Genomic DNA, 24,278 nt, shown 5'->3' on the forward strand with positions numbered 1-24,278 from the left:
TGTCCACTTGACATTGTCTTGACATTTCTGGGTTTGCACCTTGTCTTGTGTTTTTCACCACCCTGCAGAGATGGAGAGAGGAAGAGAAAAAAGATGTGGAGAGGCTGGAAGAATAGAGGGACGCACTCTCATGTCCCACTTAGCAAACTCTTTGCAGCCTACACTGCCAAATCAATGTTACACCTATTCCACCTCCCCTGAAGCTTTAAATATCCCACTCTCCCTCAACAGGACAAACACACAGCTTTCAGCACATTCTGCACCTCCGACTGAACATTTATTATCCCTGTTGCCCAAACATGGAGTCTGCTGCGTGCTTTCCGTTCTCTTGTGGCCATTCTGTCATCTGCAGCTATCTGCAGACAGAGAAGTATAAACACATGTCAGCGGGCCGGCAGCTGTCACTGTGGGATCTGAAATCTGTCTGGAGACTTTGAGCAAAGACAAGTACTGTCAGGGTGTTATTCTTCCTTTATTTCCTTTATATTTAAAGTAATGTGCTTGTTCACTTTCTTGACAAGAGTTAGATGTGAAGATTAATACCTCTCTTAAGTCTCTACAATAAATATGTATTTGGAGCCAGCAGCCAGTTAGCTTAGCTTAGCATAAAGACCGGAAACAGGAAAATAAGTCCACTTATCAGCACCTAAAGCTCAATAATTAACATGTTATATCTGTTTGCTTAACTTGTACAAAAACCTAAAGTGTAAAATGTCAAGTTTTGGTTTTTGCTGTGCCAGACTATTTCTTGGCTGGGAGCAGTTGCCAAGCAATCAGCAGAGACTCCAAGAAGTCACTGCTCCATAAACAGCACATAACCCACTGTAAAATGTCAAATTGTCATATGTACACTTTTTTTTGTTTTTGTACAGCTTAAACAAATGAGATATAAATTGTTAATTAGTAAACTTTAAAGTAGGCAAATTTGTATACCTTTGGACAGAGGCAGGCTAGCTGTTTCCAGTCTTTGTGCTAAGCTAAGCTAACCAGCTGCTGGCTCCAGCTACATATTTACTGTAGTGACATGAAAGTTATATCAATCTTCTCATCTAACTCTTGTCAAGAAAGCAAATAAGAATATTTCCCAGAATGTCAAATTATTCCTGTAAGCGGTAATGTCTCCTGTAGCATGACAACTTTTTCTACATTCGGGAAACTATTGAAAACTATACTTTAAAACAACGTTGTATCACTTAAAGAAACTCCACCTAGAGTCACCAAAGACATGAACCTACTGACATGACTGCTGAGTATTAGCTCTGCTGGTGACTCTCAAACAGAACAGTGTACATTTCCTTATGATTTTATTATCTTAATTGCTGCCCTTAAAAAGAAGCAATGTGACACTTTTGGTCCTTTTAGTCACCTAGCCTTTGCAAACAATAACCAATCATCCTTACACACACCCTTTCCTTATCTGCCTATTTATAGGTGATGCTTTAACGTCTAAATTAGCCCCTAAAATAAAGGAACGTCTACCTGTGACCCCTAGCATTAGATTGTGGTATAGGTGTTGACATGATTAGTAAGCTGTTCAACCAAAGGGGGATTTTATTTCCTTCTGAGATTGTTTTAATTTTGGCCCTGAAGATGTGAAAGTATCAAGTATTTCATAAGAAAAAGCCATAAATAGAGAAACCTAAAAAACCCTGCTTTACTTATCTTGTGACCCCTCAGATTTATCTTGGTACCCCTTGAGGTGCTCCTGACTTTAATAAAATCATAAGCTATTCACATAGTAATAAACCACAATATTGCAACTTTCTCATGAAGGTGATCAAGTCCATACATTGTGAGTTTTTATGTGGATCTGCATCTGTCTCTCTTTAAACTGTGTGTGCTAAATTTAACATACAAATAGGAGTATGCACACATATCCATACCAAAGAGGGCAGACGCTGGGCTGAAAGTGAGCAAACTGTGAAATAAACAAATGAACAGCTCATACACTACATGGCTCCAAGAGTGCAATAAATAAGTGGACATTTGAGCCCTGCAGTGTGCAAGCTGTTTATTTGTTTATTTCTAAAATTAACACCCGCCCGTTCTACAGCCTATACATCCCACGGGTGGATCATGGCGGTGTGTATGTGTGCTAGAGGAAGAAGAGAAGGAGAGGGTTCCTCAAGCTTTGCATCTGTCAGAGTCAGAGAGGAGCAGCCAGGCGATGAAGTCTATAATGTACATGCACACATACACACACACACACACACCAAGTCTCCGCTGCAGACTTCCTGTGTCTGCAGTGAGTCAGAATCTGCCTGTTATGTAAGAGAGGGGAACACTGACACACCTGTGACCTGTCAGCCTGCTCCTGCCAGGTTTCAGTTTAAATTTGTGCTTTGATTTGTAATGTAGCAGCAAAAATAATTTCATACTTGGAAACTGCACCTCGATATCTAATTATGACTCAGCTCTGCTGCAATTTACTTCCTGCATTCCTCATTTAGATATTTGTTCACTTCAGCCAATATTTTATTAGTGGCATTATGATGAGAATAGCTCAGTTGGCATTAATGAGTTTCTGCCATACATATATTTGGATGTGTGTAGGGGGTGGGTGAATGCAGGCATGGGATAAATAAAGGATATGGATAATTTGAAGTGATGGTGTTACTTAAGAACAAGAAAATATCCTTTTGGCTGCGGTAGCCAAATCTGCCACCTCCTCACCAGCAAGAACAAAGCTCAAACCTCAAAACTGCCCCCGCAGCCTACCAGCCACGTGACCCCACCCCCTACCACACATACTCTTTTATGAAAAAATGAATAAATAAAAAATGCTCCCTCACATACAAGGCTATGCTACAATAATCTAGGGCACACTCACCAGCAATGCAGATCTGTATGTTCCGCTATAGTTGCATGGGCAGGTGATCAACAGGTCTGCAGTAATGCACCCAACTACACCATCATGTCAAGCACCCACCTGGGGTTAAAATGGAAAGTGACATGTGCGGCAGAGGCATGCTTCTGTGTATAGTTCAACCCATGTGGAAAAAAATGCATTATAATAACTGACAGGACCTTTATTCAATATAGGGCAATTGGGTGCAATGCAACGACTCTGGGGAACAGACCGTTTTGTGTGTGTGTGTGTGTGTGTGTGCGTGTGTGTGTGTGTAGCAGGTAAACGTCACAGCTTGTTGAGAAAGCTTGCGAGCGCGCGCCACACTTCCTCAATCGACGGAATCACAGAGCGAAAAAAAGGAGGGGAAGAGAAAGAGCAACTTTCGTCGTCGGTGAAAAAGAAAACGGCACCGATTTTTGCAGGACGAGGTGAGACTTCCATTATTATTCATTGTGGTCGAGTTTTTCACAGAGTTTAGGGCTTTCCGGTTGGAGTTTGCAGAAAGTTGCCCTAAAACTAAAAAAAACGAACCCCTTGCTCTTTCTTCTCTTTCATCTATGGGGAAACAAACTGTAACGTTACCTAGTTTGACCGTACCCGCTGCCGCTAACGTTAGCTAGCGTTAATTTTTTTTAAGTCTCTCAGACGGACGTTATAGTTGCGGCAACACTATGTCGACGCTTTTTCTACAGCTATTAAAAACATAATTATCTCTACCTTAACTGTTCTGAATGAAACAATATGCTCTGCCAACTTTTTTCGATTAGTGAAGCGTTGATTTGTTCAGTAAACTGAAGTGGTACGATGGAATCTGTGACCTGTCAGATTATTTTATGGCGCAGCGGGGTCAACTATGGAAACATTGGTTGACCAAATATTGACAGGTGGTGTCAGGACTCTCCAAACTGATCTAACTGACCGCAAGCTTCTGCTAATCACAGGTCGCACACTTTTGGATCCTATCTAAATATTATGGGGTCATTATTTGTGGATAACCGTTACCCACAAATAGTGACCCCCACATTCCAGCCGTTACCCGATAACGGCTGGAATGCGGGGTTTTGGCCATGTTGCCAATATGGAATTCCTGTTGAGGTCACAGAATCTCACGGGTCACAGAATACGTTGTAACACCGGGCGTGAGGAGGAATGCGGGCAGGTCTGTGCAGAAAGGATGTAAATTTAAAAAACAACAACATTGCATTTATTTGTCATGAAGACAGTACTGGTTGCAAACTGTCGTCTGTGTCAGACGTGAAGTGACATCAGCCAACTGACAATCAACCACTTCCTTTGGAGGTAAAACTGTTGCTTAAAGAATGTCAGATGCAGTGACTGATTCTCAAGTCGATGCTGATTTCTCTTCAAATGGCCACAGTTGAATTGTAAATCACTGTAACCGCTTCCGTGGACTTTGTGACAGTCACAGTGAGTCTTTTTGTCTTTCAATGTCATATGTAGTTTTCAAAAGCAATAAAAATGTGTGGCCGTAGTTGCAACACTTTAACCACTTGTATGTGTATGTGTGTAACAGATGTGAGGACAGGTTGTTCACATGACACAGTAGTAACAGACTGGTTGTATGAGCTTGATGCTTACATAGAGACCTGCTCCAAAATAGGTTTAAGTTGTAATTACATCCATACAGCATATCACTGTACTGTTAACTGTACGAGCTCCGTCTATGTGTTTCTGCCTGTTATCTCTCTTTGTGTCCTGGTGAAAGACTTTTCTTTCCGCCTCTCTCTTTCTCCTTCACTTATTATTTTATTAGTTCAAATAGTTTGACAGTATGGTTCAGTTTCCCGCACTCAGGCACAACATAGGCAAGCTACTAATGTCACTACTACAACTAATATGCATCTATTACCTGTGTTATAGTTGCTTATTTTATATTTTAAGAGCATAGAAACACACTTATACAGACCCCAAGTTATCTTTTGGTATGATTACATAGCCTGTAAGTCAAGCTTTTAGGTGTAATGATGAAATAATTAAGTCAGAAATTAATGTTGGTCATTAGGGTTAGGGTCACAGATATCAGGATGTGGGCTAGAAAAAGATAAAAAGTCAGAAGTTCATGTTGCAAATTACAGTACACTGGTGAATGGCACATAACTACTGAATTTAACAGTCGGGACAAATCGAAACTGCACATGAACAGTTTGCTAGATAATCAATCTCTACCGCCCTCAATCACACAGTGTGCTTGCTATCGATTAACTCCAAAAACCCTGACAGCACAGCTCACAGCAGCAGTGAGTGTGTGAGTTAACATGGTTGTTCACCCCCCCCCCCCCCCCGCCTCCCCTCCCTCCTCCCCTCTGATTGCATACTTTCTTTCTTGCCCGCATGTCTTTTTTTCTGTTTCTTAGTTTTCTGGTCTCAGTGTGGGCGATTATGAGTTTAGGATTGTGAATACCAGCTAGGCCTACCATGAAGCACTGCATGCTTGTGTTTGGATTAGGGACATGTTCAGGCTCGCTCTGCCTTTGTAGTACAGGCAAACACAGCTCCACTGTTGCACTTGAAACATTTCAGAAACTACACGCTCAAGAAAACACAGTAACAGGGAACTAAACAAGTAGCAGAGGTGCAAATATGGTGCTGTAATATTTAGTGTTGTAGTTGTATTTCACACACAAGGGCGTAGAATTAATAGAATAGGCATGTAAAACAGCATGAGTGTGACTTAATCGGCTGGCCAACATATGCGGTTGTTGGATTTAACGTGCATGTGTCTGTGTGGGCATTACACATACAGAAACTGGTGGTGCATAGATGGTTTTAGAGGTTGAGACATAATCTATGCGTGCACATGTAAGTTTATGCAAGCAGCAAGTCATGCATGCATCAAACTAGTGCCTGCATATGGGGTGATATTGCTCTCTCACTTATGTCATTATCAGCATATATTTCACTTCGAATCCACAATGGATGCAACATACTTTCATAATCTTTAAAGATACTGATAATTTTTTTAATCAATTAATTATTTAGTTTATAAAATGTCGAAAATGATGACAAACGCCAATCACAACAGCCCAAATTAATGCTCAAAAGTGCTTCTTTTTTACTAGAAGTGGGAAAATCTATTCAATTAGTATTAAATTAAAATTACCAGCACAGGATTTTCACCCCAAAAAGCCAGATATAAAAAAATTAACATTAAAAAATAAGGTATAAAAATATTTTAAAAAAACAAAAACAAAACAGGCATATAATCATGTTGCTCTTTCCAACAACCAGCTTTGGAATCACATACAAAAACAATGCAATAGTCAGTCCGCACACTCTGTTCTTCTGCCACACAAAAACAGGTGTTATAGATGGAGGTGTTGTGAATGTTTGTGTCCCTCCTCCATGTGGGTGTGACTGAGTTGAAATGTCTCAAAGTGAGATTACAAAGTACAAGAGTAAATCCAAAGTAATGGTGCAGCCACAGTCAAATTTTCTCTTGTTTCTGGGATTGGAACATAACTGCGGTTCGAGAGAAGTTTTTCTGTCCTTATCAACTAAGCACATTTTGTGTGCAGGTGTCTGACAGGGTGTGAGATATATGTTCACAATAAAAAAATCTTGATTAAGAGAGTATTATCGTAGGTTCTCTCTCTGATGTTTGGTCTCACAATGTACACAGAGATTATTAGGTCTAACATTGACCTATAGCACTTATCTTTATGCCTTAATGTGAGCCAGCAGTATTGATGCATGAGAATATGCAACTGTGTGTATTAATGCAATATAATAAGTGGATATGTTGATGATCTACAGTTGTGTGTGTAACTAACATGCCATTATAGATAAATGTCACTAGGGTAACACTATGTTTGTTCATATCTGAGAGCAGGTGACCCTGGTACTCGTGACCATGGCTCCTTTCTTGAGGATCGCCTTTAACTCGTACGACCTGGGCGTTCTGCCCCCCCTGGCTGACCCGCCCTTCTGTGCAATCAAAATGAAGGAGGCCTTGACTACTGGTGAGAAACTCCATGATAGCCCACACACTGCCCTGTCTTTTACAGAAGGTGTGATCTCTGTAGGCAAAGCTGTCAGTTCTTGTGGTTTCCTGTGCTAAAAAACATCTTCTGTCTCTGTCCGTCTTCTTTCTCCTAGAACGAGGTAAGACCCTTGTTCAGCGGAAACCTACCATGTACCCAGCCTGGAAAGCCAGTTTTGATGCGCACATCTACGAGGGCCGTGTGCTCGAGGTACTGCTGATGAAGACAGCCGAGGAGCCACTGGCTGAGGTCACTGTAGGTGTTTCCGTACTTGCTGAGCGCTGCAAGAAAGCCAACGGGCGTGCTGAATTCTGGGTAGGACATTCCAGACTGTCTTGTAGTCCCTGTAGAGCAATATCTCAGACTGCCTGTGTGTCTAATTGTGTGTTTGTGTGTTCAGGTGGATCTCCATCCTTCTGGGAAAGTGATGATGGCAGTGCAGTACTTTCTGGAGGGAGTAGATACAGGTGAAAGGAAATAACATGGAAGCATTCTCTTTTTTTCTTTTATTCTCTGCCTTTATACTGTTGACTTTAAATCTTATCTGTATGATTTGTTTTCAGACTGCTTTGTTTTCTTTGCTTTATTTGCCACATTGTCATTGTAGCCTTCAAAAACTTGATTTCACATGTTCCACATGTTTCACTATAGCATTAAATATAGACTAAATAAGCAACAAAAAAAATTGAAAAAAATATCCTTATTTATAATTTATTAAAACTTAAACACTGACAAACTCTCCTTATCTGCTGTTGGCAGGGACTTTGATAAGATAAACCAACAGCCCCTCAACTATTATCAGATTCTGATTCTAGTGTTATACATAGCATGCACGTGACATCCAGCTGAGCCACCTCAAACCAGGAAGAAGACCACAGACAAAATAAAAATACAGAAATCTCTTAAATGAAATAGTGAGAACTGATTTTTACTCTGGCTGAAAAATTTGTGTTCATGTAAGACACCAGCACTCATAGTAAGAGGCTGTTTGAGAAAATAGGTTTTCAGAGAGAGATGAGGGAAGTGGGCGAATAGTGTGAAAATGGGGAAGAATATTTTCTATATCTGTCCCTTAACTTTTGCATTGATCAAATACCATGTTGATGAAGCTTTATCTTTAAGGTTAGGGATTTCCAGTTTACAGTTTTCATACTTTGGTTTTTAAAAAACCCCCACCCTCATACATACACACACTGTCCTGCGACTTGTTTTAATCTTATCACCCACAGGCATTCACATGAGCAATTCCTATGGGTCCCCATAAATGATCATTAAGACTATCAAATTTTGACGTATATAAATTGACCTTTTGCATTGCATTGTTGTGGGATAACTGATCTATGTTTTTCTGTCTGTCTGGAAGAGAGTAAGCAGGCTGCAAAGGAGGAAGAGGCTCCTACCCTGAACCGTAGACGAGGGGCCATCAAGCAGGCAAAGATCCACTTCATAAAGAACCACGAGTTCATCGCCACATTCTTCAGACAGCCCACTTTCTGCTCTGTGTGCAGAGAGTTTGTCTGGTCAGTTCCGCCTACACTTAAGTTCTATAAACAAACCTTCAAGACAGATAAACGGGAACTCATGAAACACCAATCTGATATGCTAGAACATCAGGCAGAATAACAAGGGGAGATTAAAAATATAATGTTTTCTATCTTCCTGATATCAGTTTTAAACACTCTCTGACTTGGTTGATTTCTGTCAGACTTGAGTTAAATGATCTGTTTGCTTGTGATTTTTTTTTGATAAAACCATTAAGGTTCAGCTTTCCTTTTAAGTTGTATCATGCATCTGTAGCAATGTTTATGTTCACCCACTGATGACCGACCTCCACTCATCTGCTTTGAGGTCACTTTTGGTCTCACAGGAGAGGAAATTTGTGGTTTACATGGGTGTACTGCAGGTGTTTGTTATCACCAACAAATGATTAATCAGCAGACTATTTACATTCACATGATCAAAGAATGATACAGACTGACCCATTTGTGTTTCTTTGTCTCCCACAGGGGACTCAACAAGCAAGGCTATAAATGCAGACGTAAGTGTACAATCATTTAGTATATTTTAAAATTGTGTACTTGACTATAAAAGGATATATTTTTTCACTTTACTGTTATAAATATGCTCAGATACTGGAACAAGTATGCAATTCTCTATCATCTTTGCTTTTTACCAGAATGTAATGCGGCCATCCACAAAAAATGCATAGACAAAATCATCGGCAGATGTACCGGTACTGCTGCCAACAGTCGGGATACTGTGGTACGTAACACATAGTTGTGCAGTACACAAAGCACTGTGAGCGTTCTTCATAATTCTCCAAATGTCAGTTTAGTGTGGGCTTTTCTCACTCTGTGTAAAACTGATATAAAGGTATCTCTTCTTATCACTGTGAACAATTGTGATAATATCATTGAATTGGCTTGGGTTGCAGGTCAGAGTTTAATACAAAGGCAGATACCAGTCTGGGTCCACATCCAATGTGATATCTTTTCAATGATCATCAGTGTTGGTGGATAAAGACGATCAAAGACCAACTGACCCAGATAATGACTACATGGAAATGATCAAGCACACTCACCCACACAGTGGATGAATGACAGATGGGGCGTGTACTCAGGGAGGCAACTTAAATCCAAGTAGACCTTAGAAGATTTGACATTGTAGTCACTTTTAACAGTATCAATCAAGTATCAGAGAGGGAAGCAGAGCGCTAAGCAAAAAAGGGAAAAGATGAGGCAGGTGCGCAGGGCAGTGAAGTGTCACAGACCTTTGAGTAGGTTTCCTTTGCCACCGGTAATTCATGGAGATGACAAATCCCGTCTGTTCCCGCAGTTCCAGAAGGAACGCTTTAAGATTGACATGCCACACCGTTTCAAGACCAATAACTACATGAGTCCCACCTTCTGCGACCACTGTGGAAGTCTGCTGTGGGGTCTGGTCAAACAAGGCCTCAAGTGTGAAGGTACAGTACAGATATGATTGACTTAATTATTGGAGTATAAGTGTACTTGTGTCTGTAACGGACTGTCTCTGTTCTGTTTGTAGATTGTGCCATGAATGTCCATCACAAGTGTCAGGATAAAGTGGCCAACCTCTGTGGTATCAACCAGAAACTACTAGCTGAGGCACTTACACAAGTCAGCCAGGTGAGTTCATGGAGTCATTTAATAAGTTGTCAAATCAAGTTTTTTTTTAAAATCTTTAAGCTGAAGTCAAAGTAAAGTTGGAAGAATTGAAGAACAAGTCTGACTCAAGTATCACACCACTTAATTAAATCAAAACACAGCTCTGTGAAAAACAATACGGATATCTGATTACATTATCTTTTACTTAGCAATTAGTATATTGTATCAGGGTATGTAATGTAACTTAAAACAATGTCAAGATGAGAACCACAATAGTAGGCTAGCACTTAAAACATTGTATGCTTAGATTTATTCTGTTGATGTGTGTTTATATATATATATATACTATTTAAGCATTAACATTAGCACTGCATCATGTTTCATGCAGTTGACAGTGTTGACAGCTCTCCATAGGCACCCAGAGAAAGCTTTTAACAAACATTAAAATTATAGAAAAGTTAGGTTCACCATAACTATGGTCTTAGCCCATATCCTAGCTGTAAACCTGACCCCATTCTAGTCCTGAATCCAGTCCTTATCTGAGCCTATTTCTAACACTAATCCCAACACTTAGATTAACCCTGAACCCAGATAGAGCATATCTGTTCAGGGCTCTTCATTACAAAATTAAGTGTAACCATCAAACTGAGTGTCACTTGAATGTGAAACTCTTAATCCCTGGTGTGCGTTGACAAATTGTTCAGAGTGTGACACTTGATGGTGGGAACCTGAGCTCACTGTGCTGGTGTGTTTAAGGACTGGCAAGTTGTGGAAATCCTGGTTCTTTTGTTCTCTTTTTACAGACCTCTAAACTATTTGACTGGCTCTTTTATGCTTACTTTTTCTTTGTCTTCATCCATCAGAAATCTTCCACTCGCCGTTCAGATCCAAACCTGCCTAATCTGCCCGATATTGGAATCTACGATGAGGTTAATAAGCTTGCTGGACTGGAAATCAATGGTCAGTGAGTGTGTTTTTCTGTATGTGCATCTTAGGCTCTTTATTGCTAATTATACAGAATAACATGCGAAAGTTTTCAATATTTAAGATAACAAGGTGAATAAATCGTTTCTATGTGTTGTAATTGTTTGTTCGTTAGATGGATCTCCCTATGGCAGACTGTGGGATGGATCTAGCCCACGGCCTCAGTCTCGGATTACCCATCTGACCCGCATCAATGTGGACAACTTCGTCTTCCACAAGGTCTTGGGAAAAGGCAGCTTTGGCAAGGTACACAGCAACCATTTTAACTGTGAAAGAGTATTTTAAAAAACCCTCAACCCAAGAATGAGAGGATTACCATGAATAAACCAACAACACTCCAGCCATAAACACACTGGAAACTGCAGGCCTCATAGAAATAATAATCCCTCTTCTCTTCTCTTCTCTTCTCTTCTCTTCTCTTCTCTTCTCTTCTCTTCTCTTCTCTTCTCCTCTTTTCATCTTCTCTCCTCTCCTCTCCTCTCCTCTCCTCTCCTCTCCTCTCCTCTCCTCTCCTCTCCTCTCCTCTCCTCTCCTCTTCTCTTCTCATCTATTCTCTCCTCTCCTCTCCTCTCCCAGGTTCTCCTGGCAGAGCTGAAAGGTCGTGGAGAGTACTTTGCTGTGAAGGCTCTGAAGAAAGATGTGGTGCTGATGGATGACGATGTGGAGTGCACTATGGTGGAGAAAAGAGTCTTGGCTTTAGCCTGGGAAAACCCCTTCCTCACACACCTTTACTCCACCTTTCAGACCAAGGTACATCCCTCTCCACCTCAATAGTGCCTTTGTTCACATTTTGTTTCCACTCTGCATAATTACATCATTACACACTGAAAGTGAAACTTGTCTACAGGAGCATCTGTTCTTTGTGATGGAATATTTGAATGGAGGAGACCTGATGTTTCATATTCAGGAGAAAGGGCGCTTTGAACTCTACAGAGCTACGTAAGTCTGACCTTTCACACAGACATGAAAACATACAGACTTGGCGGAGAAAAAAAAACACACAACCTGGCATCATTAGTCAGCGCTTTCATGCTCATGTAGCTGTGAAGATGTACACAGACAGAATTGATGACTTGATGGAAAGCAGCTGCTCTTACTAGCAGACTGGCCTTGTAAGGAGTGAGCAGGTCTGAGTGTCTGTGTACTGTTTGTAAAGGAAGGTATCAGTTACCACCCACCACTCAGCACTCTGTGGGAATTCCTTCAGGATAAAACAATGGCACACTGGTAAAAGAAGGTGTTATGTCCAAGTCCAAAAACTCAGTGGCACCTGCACTACCACTAAGTGAAGTTTTAAAAATTCTCATATTTACAAACACAGAGACGGAAGTTAAACATTTCTTTGAAACAAACTAGATGTTCTTTCTTTTATGAAATATTTTTCCAGGTATCACCTTTATTAATTCCACCTTCCTGATAGAACAGTTGTAGTACAGAACACTTTTGAGTGAAACAGAGTTAGTTTGGTCAACAAATATATGTATAGTAGACTTCAGTGTGTGCAATTTTGTGCAAGCTGGTTTTACTTTTTGAAAAATGTCAAGACAATAAATGCATTAACCATTAGCTCCTGTGTTCAGAGACACTGATCTTACAGTTTAGCCTGCTGCTACATTTCCTGTAGTTAAAGTGGTGGCTATGTCCTGGACCCATGAGATGACAGGAGTAATTCTCCACTTTGCAAACACAGACATCTGATCTTGTGTTGGCATCCACTAAAATGCTCCTCACTCAGTGACTGTATTGAGCCTGGATGGATCATTTACCCTCAGTGAGTGAGAAAGAAACAGAATTGGCTGTTTAATCCTCCCACAGTGCATTCATTTGTAACAAATGTGTGTTTGCATGTGTGTTTACATATGTGGATAAATGCAATAAATAGTTCTGGGTGATGTGGACAAAATCAAATATCACAATATTTTTGACCAAACACCTTGATATTGATATTGGGAAAATATTGTAGGGATGATTATTGGTGCATCACAAAATATTTACACAATGAGATTTTTATAAATAATAACCAGTAATGTGGATATAATGACTAAATGGGTAAAAGCAAATAATAGAAGAGCTAGAACAGACTGGTAAGTTCAGAAAATTACATCACTTTACTGTAATGCAGCCTTTAAAACCAGGAAAAGACAACACTTGTGCCATATCACAATATTACAATATCCAAAATCTAAGATATCTAGTCTCATATCACAATATTGATATATTGCCCAGCCTTAGTAATAAACTGTGTGTTGCTGCACAAGCTGTCACGCTGCAATGGAAAGTATCTGCAATATTTTTTCCTTAGGCAGCAACTGAACTGCAGAGTTTCGAGTGACCTCTTTATCAGCACAAAGGCCCTGTTCTCCCAGTAGCTACCGCTAACCTGTTGACCCGGTGCAGTAGACAGTCTAGTGCGTCGTCTCAACTTTCATCACATAGCAGAGCCCATTTAAACTAACATCATACTTACACATACAAGATGCAGACTTCTTTTCATGCTGTTTTGTGTCTGTGTTTTTTGTGAATATATGTGCACATCCTGACATGTTTTATCTGAGCTACAGTATATTTATCAGTATTAAGTGAGAGATACTGAGTAGATAAACATGACGACCTATTTAGTTCTTGACAGCTAGTCATTTACAGGGAATGACCAGTTATTTGGTTTGAGCGGAGGCTACTTTATCTCCTCTCTGGACTCAATCGTTTCACCTGACACAGATGACAAGAGAAGCGGGTCAGAGGTAGTCTAATCTTTCGGCTCCCAGCAGCTCTCAGGTTTCACATTATGAGAGCATTATTCACCTGTCTGCTACTCCATACAAATGTCCTCCTCAATAATTCAGGTCTACACTGAAATGAGTCTGCAGTGACACCAGCGTTTAGCTGCCAACTCCATAGTGACATAGCTACAGTGCAGACCTGTAGCTTTCCATCAGGGACAAGTGGCTGATAATCTGTCTGTCTCTGCCATCTTTGTCTTCTACTCTACAGGTTCTACTCTGCTGAGATCATTTGTGGTCTTAAGTTCTTACACTCCAAAGGGATCATCTACAGGTCAGAGCAAAAAAAGTGTTTTACATAGGATGTACAGTACTTATATAATACTGATAGTTTAGCCCATAAACTTAAAATAATGAAGTCTTCAAATCACAGCTGACCATTTTATTGTTTTCCTGTCCTCTAGAAGACCACTGATTTCAGTGCAGTTGCAAGTGTGATGTGAAAATGAACTTGCAGAGACTCGAGTTAGATAATGATCCCACGCATTTTGACACCTTTATTTCCCCTGAAAGTTTCATTGTCATTGCGTGGTAATGCAGTTGTGTTCATGGAGTGTTTAGAAAACTGTCTCCGTGGGTGCAGTCCAAAAAGCAAATTCAGAAGAAGAACAAGCAAATGTGGATATTTCAAAAGGAAAATGTGAATGTGTTCATCTGTTACAGTAAAAAAAAAAAAGATTCTTCAATCTCAGAAATAGTGTTCCTTTTGCCTTTGCATAACCATGTGAAGATAATGAATGTTGTTCAAAATAAACATTCAAACACTGGACTAAATCTATCACAGGCAAATTTCACATCTCTGCAAGTAGAAATGAAACCAGTGGTTGCCTCAAAATTAAACCTAACATTTTAAGTTATGTGCCATTTGTAATTAACGAGCTAAACGTAAAAACTCTGGTATGGTGCTAAAGAGTGCTGTTTTGAGGCAAGTTACAAGTTATTATATTTAAAATCAAAATCAGTCTGCTGTGATTGTTTTTCTTCCAGAGATCTTAAGTTAGACAATGTGATGCTGGATCATGAGGGGCACATAAAGATCGCCGACTTTGGCATGTGCAAGGAGAACGTGTTTGGAGAGAACCGCGCCACGACTTTCTGTGGTACTCCTGACTATATCGCTCCAGAGGTACAGCCTTTCAAACTTAAGAGATACCCTCTTGTTCTGAAATATTTCAAATCTGCAACTGCTTTGCATTTATCATTCTGTATGCAGGAAAATGTCAGTTTGTCTGGAACAAGATGTATTTATAATGTTTTGTGTTTCAACTCAGATCCTTCTGGGACAGAAGTACTCATTCTCTGTTGACTGGTGGTCATTTGGGGTGCTGCTGTATGAAATGCTGGTTGGACAATCGCCTTTCCACGGAGATGATGAGGATGAGCTGTTTGAGTCCATTCGCATGGATACTCCCCACTATCCTCGCTGGATCAACAAGGAGGCCAAGGACCTGCTTGAGCGGGTCTGTACCAGAGCTTTTGTACAAAATCCATCTGTCACAGAACACCATGAAATCTATTCAAATGAAATTAGACATTAATTAATGTCAGTGTTTAACTGAAAAGGGTCTGTTTTTGAGATGTAATCATGCTCATCCTTTACTTACTGACTTTGTCTCCCTGCAGTTGTTTGAGAGAGACCCCACGCGCAGGCTAGGAATCGTGGGTAATATCTGTATACACCCCTTCTTCAAGAGCATTAACTGGCCGGCCTTGGAGAAGAGGGAGGTTGAACCGCCCTTCAAACCCAAAGTGGTACGTCCCACACACAAGTCAATGAGGTTTAAATTGTGATAAGACAATGGATTATATGTAACATACGTCTATAATATTTGATTTTATAATTTTTCTGAGATATATTTGCTGTCAATTACAGAAAGCACCAAATGATTGCAGCAACTTTGATCGGGAGTTCCTCAGTGAGAAGCCTCGTCTCTCTCACAGCGATAAGAACTTCATAGATTCCATGGACCAGTCAGCATTTGCTGGTTTTTCGTTCATCAACCCCAAGATGGAGCACCTTCTAGAAAAGTAACTGTTTTATTGACAGTCAGACTCGGGTTACATACCTACTGTTTTACAGGACAGTTCTGTCACATGGTTAAACTTGCAAATAAGTGAGCTGCTCCACAAGCAGTATATGTGTGACTTTATTCAAAGCACAAACTATTCTCCTTGGGTACGTGTAGAGATTAGCAGAATAGAAACGGGCCCTTGTACTGTATATATTGATATATTGATGTTATTGTGTTTGTGTGCATGCTTCTAAATTGTAAAGGCCTGTATGAGTAATAATATTAGGGTGGGAGGTTGTGAATCTGTACATTCCACTTGACGTCACTGCTACCATCTACAACCATGTTGTGTCCCTTTTGGTAATATTCAATTCAACTCAACTGAAAATTTAAGAAGAGGAAAAAGAAACGTATAAGAATAAATTGCACTGTATACTTCAAATGTATATTGTTTGTGTAAATGAGGTGGCTGCATGTACTGTATATAAATCTCAGACCAACAGAAGCCTATCCATCTTTAAATAGAGCTTATTAATGAATGTTATCCCTTTTTGAAACGTCTTAATTCTTGCCTTTGACTGGATAAATCATGCCTTGCTGACAAAGAAGAGATTGTGTTTGTGTGGTTGACTAAACAATGTCATGTAAAGATCAAATTTAAAAAGCTGTATTGAGAGGTCCTGTCTGTGGATGGGGGCAGATTCTGTGCAAAAAAATGATTAATGGTACATGACTGTAAACATGAGCAGGAGGTCACTGAAATGCTGTATATAGACATTATGTATGTATATTATTGTAACACGTACACTCACTGGCCACTTAATACACCTTGCTAGTACCGGGTAGGACCCCTTTTGCCTTCAAAACTGCATTAATTCTTCATGGCATAGATTCAACAAGGTGCTTGAAACATTCCTCAGAGATTTTGGTCCATATTGACATGATAACATCACCAATTTCTGTATATTTGTCGGCTTCACATCCATGATGCAAATCTCCCGTTCCACCATATCCCAAAGATGCTCTACTGGATTGAGATCTGGTGACTGAAGAGGCTATTTGAGTACAGTGAACTCGTTGTGTTCAAGAAACCAGTTTGAGCTCTGTGACATGGCATGTTATCCTGCTGGAAGTAGCCATTAGAAGATGGGTACACTGAGGTCATAAAGGGATGGACATGATCAACAATACTCAGGTAGGCTGTGTAAACAATGATTTTTATTTAGTAGTTTTATTTAGTTTTTCAATTAGTTGGTACTAAGGGGCCCAAAGTGTGCCAAGAAAATATCTCCCATACCATCACACCACCACCACCACCAGCCTGAAAGCTTGAAAGGTTTTTGGTGTAATTCTGTGTCATATTGTCTTTATTTTTTAATATCTTGGGACCATATTTGAAATAAGCATTCTCACTTTAACATATTATCACTGTATTTTGTAGATCCATAAATAACCCCAAGACAAAATAAATATCAATAGATAAAGTGAAATAAATATCAAGAAGACAGGCTGGTGATTATAAAAACCTACAGAAAGTAATATTTGCAATGAAAACGTTTTCAGGTAGGACACAATTTGTTTCCTGTCCAGGGACAGTCCAGTCCAGTTACTCCCCAAAATTCATTTTAATAAAATATTCCTACAGTGACGCAAAAATACTTGAAGACATTTTAGGTAGCTCAGAAAATGCAGTTACAGGTGGTTCCTTGGGAAATAGTAAAAGCACTATTTTTGTGTAACTATATAATGGGAAAATAATGAACAAAAGAAAGAAAGGAGGGGTTAACAAAACTGAAAAGCTTGTGAATTAATATATTTAATAATCAGCGTATACTTCGGGAATGTTAGCTGTGATAAAGTTTTTATATAGATTTTGAGCTTTGTTTGACAGAAAAAATGTTTTTTTGGCAAATTTTCATTTTGTGAATGTAGAATTTACCAAATATTGGTGACAACAATTTGGTCATTACACAAAAATGGGATATTCAAAATGAGTCCCCTTCCACAGATTATCAGAAGGGACAGTTACGCTCTCTAGCGGCGCTGCGCTTAACACAACGCTCTATTAACGTCACCGCGTAACGCGTGTGCGTACAATGTGTACGGAAGTGGAAATCTAGCCTCTAGCTTCTACTGCTGTCCAACAAATATCATCTAACACTTGCTGTGTTGCAACATTAAACCTGCCGTTCTCGTTTTTTTAGGCAGCCACATTAACAGTTATCACAGTATGAAGGTTCGGCAGCCGCATCTTTGACTTTATAATGAATTTATTTTCTTTATCTGCAGTAGAAAGCAGCGGATAATCTGTCAGATTCACTAAAAGTTTTCAGCTGGTCAGAGCAAATTCAACATGAGCTCTCAAGATGTGCTGAAGGATGCGTCCACACTAGCATCGTATAATGTGTTGCTACAGGTAAATGAACACACTTCTGAGCTGTAACACTATAACGCTAAATGCTCTGTTTGTCTTAATGTTAAGGGATTAATATTGTTTGTCCTGGTTTTGTCTTAGGTGATGTTCCGTGTGCTCACCTTCTTGTTGAATGCATTCACTCTGCGATTTGTGTCCAAAGAGCTGATTGGGGTTGTCAATGTCAGGTGAGACAAGACAAGAAACACACAATACCAGCACATTTCACTGCACCAGCTTCTGTAACGTGATTTTGTTTCGTCTTCGTATATGCAGGCTTACACTACTGTATTCCACATTAGTATTTTTATCCAGAGAGGCTTTCCGGAGAGCTTGTCTAAGTGGAGGATCAGGGACGAACCACAGCTGGAGACAAGTTATCAACCTGCTGTGGCTGACGTGAGTTGATTTTATAAAATGATTCAAATACAGAAAAAAGAGCGATTTCACTGCTTAGAAAAATGTAGACAGATTAGAAAATGCACCCTATAAAGATATTGTGTGATTGTGTTTCAAAAGGTAAAAATAACTTTTCTACCTTTGTTTGAGAAAGATGAGCTTTACATGGCCATAACCATTGAAATGGAGGGAAGTGGAAATTGTGCTGTGAATTTCTAGCCACAAGATCAGTGAAATTGCCTTTTTTCATTTTTCACAAATAGAATAAAGGCCTCACAAATCTGAAACTGTGTTTTAATGACTCTCTGGAGTGTCTTTAATAACCTAGTCCAGATTTTACAAGTCTAAATATAGCGCTTTTTGATCTGGACCTGATCTAATGTGGTCTGGATGGGGGGAAAAAGCAGTGAATTTGCCCTTTTCTCAGTTTTCATAAGCAAAATAAAGGTTTCACAAATCTGAAAGTGGGTTTAAACAGCGTGAAGACTTTTGCTATGATGTCTAAGACTCTTTCATAAGTGTAAGTGGTAAAAAAAATATCAATATTTATGTTTCCCTTAACTCTCCCCTTAACCCTGAATTGGAAGCTGTGAGTCAGAAACTAACTTCAGCGTCGTTATGTGCATTTGATATTGTATAATCAGCTTGGATATTTATCTCTGTACCTCTCTCACCTCCCAGGTTGCCTCTTGGTGTGTTATGGGCAGCCCTGCTGGTTTGTGTGTGGCTCTGGCTCCTGGAGGTCCCCGATCCTCAGACCGTTCCTTACTACAGCTCTGCTGTGGTGTTGTTTGCCTTTGCAGGAGTGCAGGAGCTCCTGGCTGAGCCCCTCTGGGTCCTGGCTCAAGCTCACATGTTTGTGCGACTGAAAGTGGTCGCTGAGAGCTTAGCGATGATTGCTAAGTGCAGTTTAACGGTAGTACTAGTGGTATCTTCACGTGAATGGGGCCTTTACATCTTCTCTGCTGCTCATGTAAGAAATGAGTTGAAGTCTTCATTATTTCTGTAAATACCTTTTTTCACATTTAATGATTGTAAGTTCTGGGCTTTTCTTAGTTGGTGTACACAGGAGTCCTGGTGCTGTGCTATGCTGTTTACTTTCTTCGCTTCTTGGGGTCTAAAGAGGCGACGAGGAAGGGTTTTCCTTTGCAGAGTGTTGGAGATCTGCTGCCCCACAAAGCTGATGGAAAGGTATTATTATTATCTATGGTTTATCTCCACAAATTAAACTGATGTACTGTTTACCATCTAGGACCAATGATGTTCATCTATTTTTTGTTTGTAGCCACTGGTTGATTGGACTCTGGCTCGGCTCACATGGAGCTTCTTCAAGCAGTCCTTCCTGAAGCAGATCCTGACGGAGGGCGAGCGTTACGTCATGACCTTCTTGAACGTCCTCAGCTTTGGAGACCAGGGTGTTTACGATATTGTGAATAATCTGGGCTCCATGGTGGCGCGCTTCATCTTCTTGCCTATTGAGGAGAGCTTCTACATCTTCTTTGCCAAAGTGCTGGAGAGAGGCCGTGATGTCAAAAGCCAAAAAAAGGTCTGTGGCGTGAAAATAAACACAAACAGTTTTGTGAATTACTGGGCAGGAGTGGTTGTTGGTTTTATTTCATGCTTAGGGTTTTGTCTACAGGAGGATGTTACTATAGCAGCAGAGGTCCTGGAGTGTTTGCTGAAACTGGTGCTGGTGATTGGTCTGATCATCATGGTGTTTGGCTACGCCTACTCTCACCTGGCTCTGGACATTTATGGCGGCTCTCTGCTAAGCAGTGGGGCAGGTAAGAGAGCTACGACACAATCACAGGAAGCACAAACATTTTAAACAACAATATATGAAAATCTGTTTGGTTATCTTAGTTACAACTTTTTTTTTTTTTTTTTAAAGGTCCCACTTTGCTGAGATGCTACAGCTGCTATGTCCTCCTGCTAGCTGTAAATGGTGTAACTGAGTGTTTTGTGTTTGCTGCCATGAGCCAAGAAGAGGTTGACAAGTAAGAACATAGAAATACAAACAGACAGATTTATTTAGTACACAGTATATAACCTGTCGGTCAACATGACGTTTGTGGGGTTTTTTTTTCAGGTATAACCTGGTGATGCTGGCTCTGTCAGTGTCCTTCCTGCTCCTGTCCTACATGCTGACATGGTGGGCAGGGGGTGTTGGCTTCATTCTGGCCAACTGTCTCAACATGGGCCTCCGCATCTCACACAGCCTGCTTTACATACATCGCTACTTCCAGTCCAGTCCACGGAAACCCCTGCGAGGCCTGTTGCCTTCTCCGCTCCTATTGCTGGCACTGGCTGTCAGTGCAGTTGTCACAGCAGTGTCTGAGGTACCAGAGAAATGTGTCTTTTCATTCTATGCTCATATTTTACTTCCAAATATTGACATTACATTACAGTTTTATTCTAAATGACCTGTGTCAGTGGCTCTAATTTAGGCTTCTTTATTCTGTGGTTTCAGGGTTTTTTCTGCTGTGACGGCGGCTGGTTGCTACGCCTGGTCCATATCTGCGTGGGAGCAGCGTGTCTGCTCTGCGTACTTGTAGCTGTTCTCCTCACAGAGACTCGGCTTATTCAGTTTGTGAGGACTCAGCTCTTACCCCAGTACAGAAAAAAACATACATAAATTAGATGGGAAATTATTTTATTGGACTGGAGGAAACCCTTTTCTCCTCTACAAACAAAAGCTAAAGAGTTAATGATTGACAGGCTGCGTGGGAGCAACAAGTGAACAGCTTTTTCCAATGGACCTCTAATACGAGTATGTGAATGTGTGTGTATGAGTGTGTGTACAGTATGTGTGTGATGATGATATCTTTTCACTCGATCATTCCTGTGTTGGTACCTACAAGTATGAAGAAACTTGCCATGACTGTTCTGGGATCTAATTGTGGGTGAAAAACAGATGAATGTATTTTATGGAAACAGTTGAATTTGTAACAGGGAATAGATTGTCCTGCACAATAAAACAAGGAAATGTAATTCACATTTGTGGTGTTAATTGAATGGAAAAGTATGAATTCATAGCCCAAAGAGCTACCTTGCTAAACTCACTACGTGTGTGTGTGTGTGTGTGTGTGTGTGTGTGTGTGTGTGAAAATGTTGTCAAAACTTCCATTTTGGAGGATTTCAGCAGTTTTAGGGTTATTTTAAGTAACTTATTTCAGTAAATTGAGTGTAAAGTACAACTGAAAACTGTTGATATCATAACAAAACATGACATGACTTAAAATTAGAAAAAATTATTTAAACTTGTGTAAATAATGGGCACTTGCACCATATTCTATTGAATTTGATAAATTTAAATTCAGGATCAAAAGACATTCAAGGCCTTTGTTGTAGTTTGTTCATGGAAACAAGTTTCACTTAACACTGAATTGTGTGTGTACTGTATCTTTTGCTCAAACTTTTTTTTTTTTTTTTTTTGGATTTCAGTCTCATAAAACATGATGTCCATAACTCTATTTGCATGACTTTTTTTGAGGAGGTAAAGCAGCTCTACACCACAGACAAAGTGTATGGTACATCTCCACTTGATGTTTAGTTCAATTATATTTTCCATGCTGAATTTTGGTGACATTTTCAATGAGACAAATTTATATTGTGCTTTTGCACGCTCTGTAGAACATGAGGTTACACCATATGTTTGTGTCAGTCTTTTAGTCATACATTTTTATTTTATGAGAGTGAGTAAACAGGTTGGATTCCTGCAGTTAATTAACATGTTGCTGGGGAACCTTTTCTGGTTACTTGTTGGTCCTTCCTCTGTACTAATCACCATTGAGTTTAAGATCCTTGAGGGCAATGACGTCATTATGGAAAATGAGCAGGAAGGGGTGGAAACAGCATTCTTTTAAAGTTGGACAATGCTTATTTTTATTTTGTTTTTGCTTTGTACATATATGTGCACATAAATCCAGCATGGTGTAAAGTTAGTTGGAAGGTTTGATGTCTTAAGACAATCAGCTACTTGTCTTTCGTTTCATATCTTGAACTTTGAGTCCAATTTGCTTGACCTGCAAGTTAACAGTGCTGTTAGAAAGGGATGGTTTGCCTAATGTAGGGAGGGGGAAGATGCAGGGGCAGATTTCATTTGTCATATTCTCGCCCCCTCTTGAATTTATTTGGACAAATGTAATGTTAACTGAATGAGCTATAGCAGTGACCTCATCATTTTTTTAAAGAAGAGCAGCTCAGAAGAGAAAAACCAGAGGCAAAGAGACAGAAAATAGGTGGAGCATGTACACTCATTGCGTCATTTATTAGTCTTAGGAAGAGATTTACTGTCCAGTGGAGAATTGCTGCCAGGTTGTGTGTGTGTATATATATGGGCTGGACCGACAGACAGCTGACAGAGAGAGGAGAATTTCCCACAGGATATCTTCCACCACTACTCAACCAACATGTCTCAAGTAAGGCCACAGTTTTAAGTTTTCAAAAGAGATGACATTTTCTTATATTGTTGACTTCTGTAAACACGGAAGTGTGCCTTGTCCTACTTTTTCCTTCTCATTGCCCTTCAGCCAGGTCAGGAAGAGGACGAACAACTGCAGCGTCCTGAAGTGAGAGAAGAGGACCTGGCTGATGCAAAGAATAAGCTGGGTGCAAGTGGGCGAGTGAAGAGCAAGACTGAAGAAGTTATGGAGGAGTGTGGTGAGCACACACACACACACACACAAATAATCACAGCTATATGGTTTGGTGTTAGTTTGACTTACAGATTAAACAGAAAGAAAACAGTCTTTTTCTTCCTGTATCTGGTTAAGCTAAGATAACATTATGGCAGTGAGTTTGTGTGAGGGGAGTTCCTCATGATGCACAAGTTTCCACTCCATATACAGAGAGGACTCTGAGAGCTCTAATGATGGGCGACTCCTGTCAGCGTACTCTCTCACCAAGTGGGATAAACTGTGTGTATTTATAAAGAGCATTTCTGTGGCCTTATGTAACCCGCTTCTTTCTGCCCCATTAACAGTGAAATATTTTGATAGTTGTTTCTCTTCCTCTGCAGAGAAAATGGGTAAAGTTGCTCCGTCTGTGTTCAGCGGGGTGAGGTCCGGAGGAGAGACTGTTCTCAATACGCGCTCAGCTAAACCAATCAGGAAGTAGCAGGAGACTTCCTGACCATGATTGGACAACACCTGTTCCACATTAGTGATTAGGTTGTTTTCTTGCTGTGCTTCATTGTATGAATTGTTAAGTGTGTTTTTATAGTGGTTTCCTGTTATTTCTCAGTTATCTTTGTGTTTTTGCATTCAACAGTTTCACTTTGGCATGTTTTTGAGCTTTTATGAAGCTGATAATTACCTTTAAAAATCTAAGAATTTCTATGACCTGGTAAGCCAGTTTTTTTTTAATTATTATTATAAGATTAAGAATTTAGGTTTTTTGCTATTTTTTTTATGTTCCTGTCTCACCAGCATTTGCCCACAGCTTCATGGTGTGGAGTAATAATAAAGGAACACGAAGCACCAGGTGCAATATGGCAATTGATAAATTTGAACATACAAAAATCTTCTGAAACATCAGTGTGCTTTATATACTTGTCTTTGTCAAAAAAAAAATTAAAAAAACCAAAAGAAAATAATTTGGTCTGTGCATTTGTGCCTGGACTGTGAGGAGTTTTTCAAAATCATCCATCATGTAAAAATCTGTAAAAATGTAACAACAATCCAAAAATATTAAAGAACACTGAGACAAG

General features: G+C 39.9%; 3 protein-coding genes across 6 annotated transcripts; all 3 read left to right on the forward strand.

Moving 5' to 3' along the window:
• Nucleotides 1-3,183: 3,183 nt before the first annotated feature.
• prkcda (protein kinase C, delta a) lies at nucleotides 3,184-16,364 on the forward strand. Of its 3 annotated transcripts, none has more exons than XM_042406974.1 (18): nucleotides 3,184-3,279; nucleotides 6,702-6,831; nucleotides 6,968-7,167; nucleotides 7,253-7,319; nucleotides 8,216-8,372; nucleotides 8,859-8,890; nucleotides 9,029-9,114; nucleotides 9,688-9,817; nucleotides 9,901-10,001; nucleotides 10,844-10,940; nucleotides 11,080-11,210; nucleotides 11,541-11,714; nucleotides 11,812-11,903; nucleotides 13,956-14,018; nucleotides 14,732-14,870; nucleotides 15,016-15,204; nucleotides 15,368-15,496; nucleotides 15,618-16,364. In XM_042406974.1, exons 2-18 carry the CDS (start codon nucleotides 6,723-6,725, stop codon nucleotides 15,774-15,776), a joined length of 2,055 nt encoding a protein of 684 aa, XP_042262908.1. In that variant the 5' UTR covers nucleotides 3,184-3,279; nucleotides 6,702-6,722; the 3' UTR covers nucleotides 15,777-16,364. The 3 variants fall into 3 exon arrangements, with proteins under 3 accessions (XP_042262908.1, XP_042262909.1, XP_042262910.1); XM_042406975.1 differs by lacking the exon at nucleotides 3,184-3,279 and adding an exon at nucleotides 3,879-4,150; XM_042406976.1 differs by lacking the exon at nucleotides 3,184-3,279 and adding an exon at nucleotides 4,160-4,279.
• Nucleotides 16,365-17,841: 1,477 nt separating this feature from the next.
• Nucleotides 17,842-21,563, forward strand: rft1 (RFT1 homolog). 2 transcript variants are annotated; one of them, XM_042406433.1, is made up of 10 exons: nucleotides 17,842-18,172; nucleotides 18,272-18,357; nucleotides 18,446-18,568; nucleotides 19,250-19,541; nucleotides 19,625-19,759; nucleotides 19,854-20,114; nucleotides 20,208-20,352; nucleotides 20,460-20,565; nucleotides 20,658-20,907; nucleotides 21,039-21,563. In XM_042406433.1, exons 1-10 carry the CDS (start codon nucleotides 18,110-18,112, stop codon nucleotides 21,201-21,203), a joined length of 1,626 nt encoding a protein of 541 aa, XP_042262367.1. In that variant the 5' UTR covers nucleotides 17,842-18,109; the 3' UTR covers nucleotides 21,204-21,563. The 2 variants fall into 2 exon arrangements, with proteins under 2 accessions (XP_042262367.1, XP_042262368.1); XM_042406434.1 differs by lacking the exon at nucleotides 17,842-18,172 and having other exon boundaries at nucleotides 18,270-18,357; nucleotides 18,472-18,568.
• Nucleotides 21,564-22,853: 1,290 nt separating this feature from the next.
• On the forward strand, nucleotides 22,854-24,277 carry mustn1a (musculoskeletal, embryonic nuclear protein 1a). Its single transcript, XM_042405862.1, has 3 exons — nucleotides 22,854-22,989; nucleotides 23,101-23,230; nucleotides 23,589-24,277. The coding sequence occupies exons 1-3, from the start codon at nucleotides 22,981-22,983 to the stop codon at nucleotides 23,684-23,686; spliced, it is 237 nt and encodes a 78-aa protein (XP_042261796.1). The 5' UTR covers nucleotides 22,854-22,980; the 3' UTR covers nucleotides 23,687-24,277.
• The last annotated feature ends 1 nt before the right edge of the window (nucleotide 24,278 follows it).

The sequence above is a fragment of the Thunnus maccoyii genome, chromosome 3 (assembly GCF_910596095.1).
Source record: "Thunnus maccoyii chromosome 3, fThuMac1.1, whole genome shotgun sequence".
In the NCBI taxonomy this organism is placed as follows: domain Eukaryota; kingdom Metazoa; phylum Chordata; class Actinopteri; order Scombriformes; family Scombridae; genus Thunnus; species Thunnus maccoyii.